The sequence below is a fragment of the Ranitomeya imitator genome, chromosome 2, assembly GCF_032444005.1.
Source record: "Ranitomeya imitator isolate aRanImi1 chromosome 2, aRanImi1.pri, whole genome shotgun sequence".
NCBI classification, from domain to species: domain Eukaryota; kingdom Metazoa; phylum Chordata; class Amphibia; order Anura; family Dendrobatidae; genus Ranitomeya; species Ranitomeya imitator.
In genome coordinates this window covers 267338129-267350485 of record NC_091283.1, presented here as the reverse complement: position 1 = coordinate 267350485, position 12357 = coordinate 267338129, and the positions used below count along the sequence as shown (strand labels likewise).

At 50.0% G+C, this 12357-nt stretch overlaps 1 protein-coding gene across 3 annotated transcripts in view; it reads left to right on the top strand.

Annotated features, from left to right (window-relative positions):
- The first annotated feature begins 169 nt into the window (after positions 1-169).
- The window catches only part of ABCC3 (ATP binding cassette subfamily C member 3), an 80653-nt gene continuing 68465 nt past the window's right edge, over positions 170-12357 (top strand). For all 3 annotated transcript variants that reach the window (XM_069749121.1, XM_069749122.1, XM_069749124.1), the window contains exon 1: positions 170-425. In XM_069749121.1, the coding sequence (XP_069605222.1) occupies positions 378-425 (48 nt within the window). In that variant the 5' untranslated portion in view covers positions 170-377. The remainder of the gene's footprint in view (positions 426-12357) is intronic.

Below are 12357 nucleotides of genomic sequence, written 5' to 3'. Positions count from 1 at the left end.
CGATGTCACCTCACGATATCCTGACATTATTACGAGAGAGGCAGGAATATTTTACCGCTTTCCTCGTCTGGAGTTGGGTGTGGAGAATTGGTCACATCACGGAGGGAGGGGAACTATCAAATTCATTGAAGGAGGAGGAGGAAGAGGAGGAGGGCGGTTGTAAAAAACCAGGAAATACTGAATCTGCACATCGCTCCATGCAGCAGAGAAAAAAAGCAGAAGTCAGGAGCCCTCTGCCTGGAGCTTCTCATCACCCACAAACACAAGTCACCCGCCCTGGGAGTACCACCGTCACCCGGAGTGGATGTCATTCCCTGACACTGGGCATTTACCACGGCACCGTCCGTCGCCGATGAGCCGTTCTTCTCCTGGAAATCATGGAAGCTTTCTGTGGAACTGACGGGAAACTGGGCTCCAAGTTTTGGGTAAGAACTTTGACTTTTTTATCTTGTTATATTGTTTTTTTTTTGCATTATTTTAAATTAATCAATGAAACTTTCCACGTTTTTTGTGGGTTTATCCGCAGTTTATTTTAATGTCAGATCCTAATGTAAGCGACGTTCAACTTCATCCAAAATTCAGGAAAAAAAAAAAAATAGTTAAATCTTTGGAAGAATACAATTTTTTTAACATGAAATAATAGCAGTGCTATATTCTAGATATTACAGTTACACGCTTTCCGCTGCACGTCGCGGTCGTCCCGTGGTCGTGCTGATGGCGCCCAATAATCCGCCAACAGTGGGACTAAACCTCAGATTTGCCATGCGGTAATAGGAGGTTGCTACTAATTTCTGTGGCTGATTTTATTTGGATTACAAATCAGCAGAGAAACAGTCTGTAGAATGTAAAATGTCAGCAGACGTTATGTGGCGTTGACCATGGAGTCCGCCTCATATCCCACATGTGTGGAAAAGTCCCTAAAAACACCGACAGGTGAAGAGATGGGAAGCGATAAGAAGCAAGAACGGTCAGTTATTGACACTGATGTGTTGGAAGCAAGAAAATGAGCAAATGTATGGATCCGAGTGACTCTGGTAAGGACCAAATTGTGATGTGTAGACGACTGGGTCAGAGCATCTCCAGCATTCTGGGTCTTGTGGGTTGCTGTGGGTCTTGTGGGGTGTTCCCGGTATACAGCAGGTCTTGTGGGGTGTTCTCAGAATACAGCAGGTCTTGTGTGGTGTTCTCGGTATCCGGCAGGTTTTGTGGGGTGTTCCCGGTATACGGCAGGTCTTGTTGGATGTTCCCGGTATATGGCAGGTCTTGTGGGGTGTTCTCAGTATACGGCAGGTCTTGTGGGGTGTTCCCAGTATACGGCAGGTCTTGTGTGGTGTTCTCGGTATCCGGCAGGTTTTGTGGGGTGTTCCCGGTATACGGCAGGTCTTGTTGGATGTTCCCGGTATACGGCAGGTCTTGTGAAGTGTTCTCGGTATACAGCAGGTCTTGTGGGGTGTTCTCAGTATACGGCAGGTCTTGTGTGGTGTTCTCGGTATACGGCAGGTCTTGTGGGGTGTTATCAGTATACGGCAGGTCTTGTGAAGTGTTCTCGGTATACAGCAGGTCTTGTGGGGTGTTCTCAGTATACGGCAGGTCATTATTATTATTATTATTTATTGTTATAGCTCCATTTATTCCATGGCGCTTTACATGTGAGGAGGGGTATACATAATAAAAACAAGTACAATAATCTTAAACAATACAAGTCATAACTGGTACAGGAGGAATGAGGACCCTGCCCGCGAGGGCTCACAATCTACAAGGGATTGTTGAGAATACAGTAGGTGAGGGTAGAGATGGTCATGCAGCGGTTTGGTCGATCGGTGGTTACTGCAGGTTGTAGGCTTGTCTGAAGAGGTGGGTCTTCAGGTTCTTTTTGAAGGTTTCGATGGTAGGCGAGAGTCTGATGTGTTGTGGTAGAGGGTTCCAGAGTAGGGGTGATACGCGAGAGAAATCTTGTATACGATTGTGGGAAGAGGAGATAAGAGGGGAGTAGAGTAGGAGATCTTGTGAGGATCGGAGGTTGCAGGTAGGTAAGTACCGGGAGACGAGGTCACAGATGTATGGAGGAGACAGGTTGTGGATGGCTTTGTACGTCATGGTTAGGGTTTTGTAGTGGAGTCTCTGGGCAATGTGGAGCCAGTGAAGGGATTGACAGAGGGGAGAGGCCGGGGAATAGCGGGGGGACAGGTGGATTAGTCGGGCAGCAGAGTTTAGAATAGATTGGAGGGGTGCGAGAGTGTTAGAGGGGAGGCCACAGAGCAGGAGGTTGCAGTAGTCAAGGTGAGAGATGATGAGGGCATGGACTAGGGTTTTTGCAGATTCATGGTTGAGGAATGAACGGATTCGTGAAATATTTTTGAGTTGAAAGCGGCAGGAAGGTCTTGTGTGGTGTTCTCGGTATACGGCAGGTCTTGTGGGGTGTTCTCAGTATACGGCAGGTTTTGTTGGGTGTTCTCGGTATACGGCAGGTCTTGTGGGGTGTTCTCAGTATACGGCAGGTTTTGATGGGTGTTCTCGGTATACGGCAGGTCTTGTGGGGTGTTCTCGGTATATGGCAGGTCTTGTGGGGTGTTTTGGGTATATGGCAGGTCTTGTGTGGTGTTTTCGGTGTATGGCAGGTTTTGTGGGGTGCTCCCGGTATACGGTGGGTCTTGTTGGATGTTCCCGGTATATTGCAGGTCTTGTGGGATGTTCTCGGTATACCGCAGGTCTTGAGGGGTGTTCTCGGTATACGGCAGGTCTTGTGGGGTGTTCTCGGTATATGACAGGTCTTGTGGGGTGTTCTCGGTATACGACCGGCCTTGTGGGGTGTTCCCGGTCTACAGCAGGTCTTGTGGGGTGTTACCAGTATACAACAGGTCTTGTGGGATGTTACCAGTATACGGCAGGTCCTGTTCGGTGTTATCTGTATATGGCAAGTCTTGTGGTGTGATCTCTGTATATTGCAGGTCTTGTGGGGTGTTCACGGTATACGGCGGGTATTGTGGGGTGTTCCTGGTGTACGGCAGGTCTTGTGGGGTGTCCTCTGTATATGGCAGGTCTTGTGGGATGTTCCTGGTATACAACAGGTCTTGTGGGGTGTTCCTGGTATATTGCGGGTACTGTGGGGTGTTCCTGGTATACGGCAGGTATTGTGGGGTGTTCCCGGTATGCAGCGGATCTTTTGGGATGTTGCCGGTATATGGCAGGTTTTCTGTAATTGCATGTAAAGAAGCTGCGGAGACACCATCACATGTTTCTCGACGCAAGCAGTGAATAGCCAGGCCTTTCCCCGGGAAGGAACAACCAAGGGAAGGGCAGCATCCTATGAAGGAAAGCCACCTATGCCAAGCATGGTATCCATCCACAGGTTTTCTGTAATGGTCCTGGTATACAGCGGGTCCTATTGGGGTGTCCTTGGTATATATGGCAGGTCTTGTGTGATGTTCTCAGTATACAGCGGGTCTTGTGATGAGTTCCTGGTATATGGCGAGTCTGATTCGGTGTTCTTAATATTTAAAAGGCCTTGTTGGGTGATTCCCGATATACGGCGGGTCTTGTGATGTCTAGTAGTTTCTACTAGAACTAGTGAATGATTCGAAGGACCCTGGTGCAGAGGCCATATCAGTATTCACTGGCCATCGGACGGGAGCCCTCTGAACCGCCTCCTACCTGATGGACTCCGCGAGACCGCTTCTGATTTGTAGATGTTATCATCATCGTGGTGACGCATGATGGTACACTGGGCAAATAATCAGAAGATGTGCCAGAGATGTCGGCAGGTAGGTTCACAAGGCTAGCAAAAAGACAACCGGAGAACCAGTTGATGAATGTTGTCAGACATGACGGACCGGTCATGCTTGACCCCAGTGCACCCCAAAAACTCCCACAATGAGTCTGTGAGCGTCAGACATGGACTGTGGAGAAATAGAAGTTGTCCTGGTCTGATAAATGAAGTGTCACATGACCTGGACTGCGAAGTGTGTAAGTGTCACCTGTGGACGAGATGGGAACAGAAATACTCTACGAGCAGAAGACAACCTACGGAGGCCGAGTGATGGAGCGACGATCCGCAGAGAGCTTCGTGTCCTGACATCATGTGACACGTACCACCATACTGAACACTGTACAGGCTGCCCTTCATGGCTTGACAGGAATGGTCTGAAAACATGACAGTGATGACCCCAGATCTCCACAGGGTGGGATGTGCTGGGATAATGACTACGATCTGTGGGGTCGTTGTTTTAATTTTTATTTCATAAATCAATGCAGATGAAAATAAGAGAATATCTTACTAGAGACATTCTCCTCCTCCTTCTCCTCCTGGACTGATCGTTCATTCTCAAAATTCTGAATTCACTGATAAAAGTTGTCTTAAAGGGGTATTCCCATCTCCAAGGTCCTATCCCAGTATGTAGTAGGTGTAATAATATTAGCAAATACCTCAAATTAGAAATGTATAGTTCTTCTGATTTGCTATGTCACTTATAACATGTACAGGGCATTTCGGTAGCTTAGGTATCCATGGTAATGACCACTAACAGCTGTCAAGTGAGCAGCATAGCTTATCACAAGGACTATTCTACCTTAGTAATATTATTATTATACTTAGTACATATTGTGATGGGATCTTGGAGCTGGGAATACCTCTTTAAGTGATTAAAGCCTTTCACAGTACTGAGATAGGAGATTACAGTTGGTGCTTATTAAGTTCTATAGAGAAGTGGAACTGTCATTTCAGGAGAACTTACAGCAGAATGTCTGTCTGCCTCTAGCACCTCACCCACTGTTTGCCTCTAGCTCCTCCTCTGTCTGCCTAGTTGCTCCCTTCTGTGTCTGTCTATAACTACTACCCCTGTCTATCTGCCTCTAGCTCCTCCTCCTGTTTGCCTCTAGCTCTTCTCCCTTTCTGCCACTAGCTCCTCCCCTGTGTGTCTGTCTACAGCCCCTCCCCTTGTTTGCCTCTAGCTCCTCCCCCTCTATCTGCCTCTAGCTCTTACTCCTGTTTGCCTCTAGCTATTCCCCTCTGTCTGTCTATAGCTCCTCCCCATTTGCCTCTAGCTCTTCCCCTATGTCTGCCTCTAGCTCCTCCCCCTGTTTGAATCTAGCTCCTCCCCCTCTATCTGCATCTAGCTTCTACTCCTGTTTGCCTCTAGCTATTCCCCTGTCTGCCACTAGCTCCTCCTCATTTGCCTCTAGCTCTTCCCCCTCTGCCTCTAGCTCCTCCCCTGTTTGCCTCTAGCACCTCCCCTCTGTCTGTCTATAGCTCCTCCTTATTTTCCTCTAGCTCTTTCCCCTCTGTCTGCCGCCAGCTCCTCCCTACTGTGTCTGTCTATAGCTCCTCCCCATTTTCCTCTAGCTCTTTCCCCTGTGTCTGCCGCTTGCTCCTCCCTTCTGTGTCTGTCTATAGCTACTCCCCTGTCTGTCTGCTCCCAGCTCCTCCCCGTTTGACTCTAGCTCCTCCTCTGTATATGTCTGCCTTTAGCCCCTCTTGTTTGTGTCTGCCTCTAGCTCCTCCCCCTTTGCATGTATCTGCCTTTAGCCCCTCCCCTTTCTGTTCCTCTAGCCCCTCTGCCTGCCTCTAGACCCTTCCCCTCTGCATGTGTCTGCCTTTAGCCCCTCCCTCTATGTTTTTATATGGCTCCTCCCCCTCTGCATGTTTCTGCCTTTAGCCCCCTATGTCTTCCTCTAGCTCCTCCTCTGTATGTGTCTGCGTTTAGCCCCTCCCCTGTTTGTGTCTGCCTCTAGCTCCTCCCCTTTGCATGTATCTGCCTCTAACCCCTCCCCTTTCTGTTCCTCTAGCCCCCCTGCCTGCCTCTAGACCCTTCCCCACTGCATATGTCTGCCTTTAGCCCCTCCCCCTATGTTTTCCTATAGCTCCTCCCCCTCTGCATGTTTCTGCCTTTAGCCCCCTATGTCTTCCTCTAGCTCCTCCCCTATGTCTGCCGCTAGTTTCTCCCTTCTATCTGTCTATAACTACTCCCCATGTCTATCTGCTTCCAGCTCCTCCCCCTCTATCTGCCTCTAGCTACTCCCTCTCTGTTTGCCTTAGCTCCTCCCCCTGATTGCCCCTAGCTCTTCCCCCTGTCTGCCGCAAGCCCCTCCCTTCTTTATGTCTGTCTACAGCTACTCCCTTGTCCATCTGCTTCCAGCTCATCCCCCCTGCATGTGTCTGCCTCTAGCCCCTCTCCCTCTGTGTGTGCCTCTAGCCCATCCCCTTTCTGTTTCTGAATCTAGCCCCCTCTGCCTGTGCCTGCCTATAGCCCCTCCCCATTGCTGTGTCTGCATTTAGTCCCTCCCCCTATGTATGCCTATAGCCCCTCCCCCTCTGCATGTCTTCCTTTAGCCCCTCCCCTCTGCATGTGTTTGCCTTTAGCCCCTCCCCTAAGTTTGCTTCTAGCCTCTCCCTCTCTTACCTTCCTCCATAGAACTTTATAAGCACCAGCTGTCATCTTCCATCTCAGTAATGTAGCAATCTGACTTCACAGAATGCAGATTTTACCCATGAACTCAGAGTCCAGGAGGAGGAAGAAGCCATCTCTCTGATGAAACCTGTTGCAAAATTAAAGTGACAGTAACCATTGATTTGTGTCGGATACCAGTGTCTGGGGGGCTGCACAGTATGATGGCGGTGGTTTTACTGTCAGTGGCTGGTGTGTACACAACACACACAGATATCACATGTAGCTGGTGACACTTGATCAGAATCTCGTCACTGGATTGGATTTTTACTGTTGTAGGTTAAAGTGAAGCTATGAATCATAGAGGAGGTAGGCGTGATCCTGATACTCTCCTTGTGCGAGTCCCTGTGGCTTTTACTACACGCGATCGTCGCCGCTCTGGGACTGTTAGGAAGCGCCGAGCTTTCCACATAGCATTAGTAATAATCCGAATATTAGCCAGGAACATTTCTGTAGGTTCCCTCTAAGCCCTCTGGACCCGGGTTTGGCCGATTTCTCACTCCTCCTGGATGGAGGCTCCTTCATGGGTCGGACATTGATTGATGGTCGGCTTTATTTTTAGACTTTACTGTGGATTTGTCGCTGACACGATTTATGTGTCTGCTCCCCGTGTTCAGCACTTCACGCCATAGTCCCATTGCTTGTGACACATTGTATCACCCCGCACTTAGGGCACACGCGTTACTTATCCCTCCGGTCACAAGGCTTGTCAGACACATGTAAAATGTCAGAGCCGCGCTGGCTTCAGTCCATAAGAAGTGCAAACAAGGACAGGGCTGTTCCACATATGTGATATTGGGTTGTGAGCTGCCGATGAAGCTCGGAGATCAGGGCTGAGCAAATATTCTCACAGCAATGGCTCGGGTCACCTTCAAGGACATATCCGTAATTTACCAAAACTGACTAAAGTCAGGAAATGTTGATTTTCGGCCCAGAACTGCGAGATCTAGAAATTAAAAAGTGTAGTAACGTCCTATTATTTCTGAATGAGTGCGTAAAATTCCCAAAATACCGATACTTTCCCCTTCATCAGACTATCTCCAGTACCCGACACCCTCCGTACCAGATGGTATCAGCACAGTGTCGGGTGAGTCCTGCCCTTATTGCATCATAGTGCCGGGGCCTCCATTCCCCAGAGAGGGGCTGAAAATGCGCAGGCCCCAGGGAGGAAAGTATCAGGTTTATGTCAGTATATGGACAATGGCACCGCTATGGGCACGGACCTCGCTCCTTAGAGGCCACTGGAGAGCAGAGATACAATGTTATCAGAATGAGATGAAAATGTACAGGAAATATGGGTTTTCTGAATGGGGAAAGTGACCATAGTCTCTATGGGAAATCGACCATAGTCTTTAGGGGAATGATGACTGAAGTCTCAACGGGAAAGATGACCATAGTCTCAAGGGGAAAGTGATCATAGTCTCAAGGGGAAAGTGACCATAGTCTCAAAGGGAAAGTGACCATAGTCTCAAAGGGAAAGTATTCATAGTCTCAAAGGGAAAGTAACCATAGTCTCAAAGAGAAAGTGACCGTAGTCTCAAAGGGAAAGATGATTTTAGTCTCAAAGGAAAAGTGACCATAGTCTTACTGGGACAGTTGGAGTAGATGGAGAGATTACAGATGTTTTATAATTAGTACTATATCTCCGGGATGAGCCCGGGGGTCCGGAGAGTAGCAGTGGACAGAACCACTCTATAATACCGCTTCACTGATGAGTGTAAAGTCAGGACACAGCATGTGCTTCATGTTTCCACAAATACGACCCTCATTGGTGCAGTAGGCGACTACGCAGTCCAGCTCTACCCCAGGATGAGGCCACGTAGTCCAGCTCTACCTCCAGTATGAAGCCATGCAGTCCAGCTCTACCCCCAGGATGAGGCCATGCAGTCCAGCTCTACCCCCAGGATGAGGCCACGTAGTCCAGCTCTACCTCCAGTATGAGGCCATGCAGTCCAGCTCTACCCCCAGGATGAGGCCATGCAGTCCAGCTCTACCCCCAGTATGAGCCAACGTAGTCCAGCTCTACCTCCAGTATGAGGCCATGCAGTCCACAGCTCTACCTCCAGTATGAGGCCATGCAGTCCACAGCTCTTTCTCCAGTATGAGGCCACGCAGTCCAGCTCTACCTCCAGTATGAGCCAACGTAGTCCAGCTCTACCTCCAGTATGAGGCCATGCAGTCCACAGCTCTACTTCCAGTATGAGGCCACGCATTCCAGCTCTACCCACATTATGATGTCACGCAGTCCAGCTCTACCTCCATTATGAGGCCATGCAGTCCAGCTCTACCCCCAGGATGAGGCCATGCAGTCCTGCTCTACCCACAGTATGAGGCCACGCAGTCCAGCTCTACCCCCAGGATGAGGCCACGCAGTCCAGCTCTACCCCCAGTATGAGGCCACGCAGTCCAGCTCTACCCCCAGTATGAGGCCATGCAGTCCAGCTCTACCCCCAGTATGAGGCCATGCAGTCCAGCTTTACCCACAGTATGAGGCCATGCAGTCCAGCTCTACCCCCAGTATGAGGCCATGCAGTCCAGCTCTACCTACAGTATGAGGCCATGCAGTCCAGCTCTACCCACAGTATGAGGCCATGCAGTCCAGCTCTACCCCAGTATGAGACTATGCAGTCCAGCTCTACCCCCAGTATGAGACTATGCAGTCCAGCTCTACCCCAGTATGAGGCCACGCAGTCCAGCTTTACCCCCAGTATGAGGCCACGCATCCAGCTCTACCCCATTATGAGGCCACGCAGTCCAGCTTTACCCCCAGTATGAGGCCACATAATTCAGGATAGCCACAGATACAGGTACACATGTAACAGCGGGGGGGCCACGGAGCTGGAAACTTCAGAGAAGAGGGGATACCTGTGCCCACCACCCTACTATACAGTAGGGCCATGGTGGACCCTCACACTACCTACTGTCCTGGCAGTCATCAGTGAGCTCAGAGTCTGTCCTCCATAGTGCAAACATGCTGTGTAGCCTTCACATGCCAGCGGTACCGCTGCGGGGAATCCTCCATTGTGTACAAGCTGCATAATATCTGTAAGAAAGGTCTGTACTATGACATACTGGGTGCAGAACTGACACCAGGGGTGCAGGAAAGTGGCACTCGGGGTACAGGATAATGACACTGACACTGAGGGTACAGGATAATGGCACTGACACTGGGGTACAGGATAATGGCACTGACATTGGGGTACAGGATAATGACACTGACACTGAGGGTACAGGATAATGGCACTGACACTCGGGGTGCAGGATAATGACACTGACACTGGGGTACAGGATAATGACACTGACACTGAGGGTACAGGATAATGGCACTGACACTCGGGGTACGGGATAATGACACTGACACTCGGGGTACAGGATAATGACACTGACACTCGGGGTACAGGATACTGACACTGACTCTCGGGGTACAGGATAATGATACTGACACTGGGGGTACAGGATAATGACACTGACTCTCGGGGTACAGGATAATGACACTGACACTGGGGGTACAGGATAATGACACTGACTCTCTGGGTACAGGATAATGACACTGACACTCGGGGTACAGGATAATGACACTGACACTCGGGGTACAGGATACTGGCACTGACACTCGGGGTACAGGGTAATGACACTGATACTCGGGGTACGGGATAATGACACTGACACTCGGGGTACAGGATAATGACACTGACACTTGGGGTACAGGATAATGACACTGACACTCGGGGTACAGGATAATGATACTGACACTCGGGGTACAGGATAATGGCACTGACACTCGGGGTACAGGATAATGGCACTGACACTCGGGGTACAGGATAATGACACTGACATTCGGGGTACGGGATAATGACACTGTCACTCGGGTTACGGGATAATGACACTGACACTCGGGGTACAGGATAATGACACTGATACTCGGGGTACAGGATAATGACGATGACACTCGGGGTACAGGATACAGGCACTGACACTGAGGGTACAGGATAATGGCACTGACACTCGGAGTACAGGATAATGACACTGACACTCGGGGTACAGGATACTGGCACTGACACGGGGTACAGGATAATGACTCTGACACTCGGGGTACAGGATAATGACACTGACACTCGGGGTACAGGGTAATGGCACTGACACTCGGGGTACAGGATGATGGCACTGACACTCGGGGTACAGGATACTGGCACTGACACGGGGTACAGGATAATGACACTGACACTCGGGGTGCAGGATAATGACACTAACACTCGGGGTACAGGATAATGACACTGACACTCGGGGTACAGGATAATGACACTGACACTGGGGGTACAGGGTAATGGCACTGACACTCGGGGTACAGGGTAATGACACTGACACTCGGGGTACAGGATAATGACACTGACACTGGGGGTACAGGGTAATGGCACTGACACTCGGGGTACAGGTTAATGGCACTGACACGGGGTACAGGATAATGGCACTGACACTCAGGGTACAGGATAATGACACTGACACTCGGGGTACAGGATAATGACACTGACACTCGGGGTACAGGATAATGACGCTGACACTCGGGGTACAGGATAATGACGCTGACACTCGGGGTACAGGATAATGGCACTGACACTCGGGGTACAAGATAATGACACTGACACTCGGGGTACAGGATAATGACACTGACACTCGGGGTACGGGATAATGACACTGGGGTACAGGATAATGACACTGACACTCGGGGTACAGGATAATGACACTGACACTCGGGGTACGGGATAATGACACTTACAGTCGGGGTACAGGATAATGACACTCGGGGTACAGGATAATGACACTGACACTCAGGGTACAGGATAATGACACTGACACTCGGGGTACAGGATAATGACACTGACTCTCGGGGTACAGGATAATGCCGCTGACACTGAGGGTACAGGATAATGGCACTGACACTCGGGGTACAGGATAATGACACTGACAGTCGGGGTACAGGATAATAACACTGACACTCGGGGTACGGGATAATGACACTGACACTCGGGGTACAGGATAATGACGCTGACACTCGTGGTACAGGATAATGACACTGACACTCGGGGTACGGGATAATGACACTGACAGTCGGGGTACAGGATAATGACACTCGGGGTACAGGATAATGACATTGACACTCGGGGTACAGGATAATGACGCTGACACTCGGGGTACAGGATAATGACACTGACACTCGGGGTACGGGATAATGACACTGACACTGGGGTACGGGATAATGACACTGACACTCGGGGTACAGGATAATGGCACTGACACTCGGGGTACAGGATGACACTGACACTCGTGGTACAGGATAATGACGCTGACTCTCGGGGTACAGGATAATGACACTGACACTGGGGTACGGGATAATGACACTGACACTCGGGGTACAGGATAATGACACTAACACTCGGGGTACAGGATAATGGCACTGACACTCGTGGTACAGGATAATGACACTGACACTCAGAGTACAGGATAATGACACTGACACTCGTGGTACAGGATAATGACACTGACTCTCGGGGTACAGGATAATGACACTGATACTCGGGGTACAGGATAATGACGATGACACTCGGGGTACAGGATACAGGCACTGACACTGAGGGTACAGGATAATGGCACTGACACTCGGAGTACAGGATAATGACACTGACACTCGGGGTACAGGATACTGGCACTGACACGGGGTACAGGATAATGACTCTGACACTCGGGGTACAGGATAATGACACTGACACTCGGGGTACAGGGTAATGGCACTGACACTCGGGGTACAGGATGATGGCACTGACACTCGGGGTACAGGATACTGGCACTGACACGGGGTACAGGATAATGACACTGACACTCGGGGTGCAGGATAATGACACTAACACTCGGGGTACAGGAT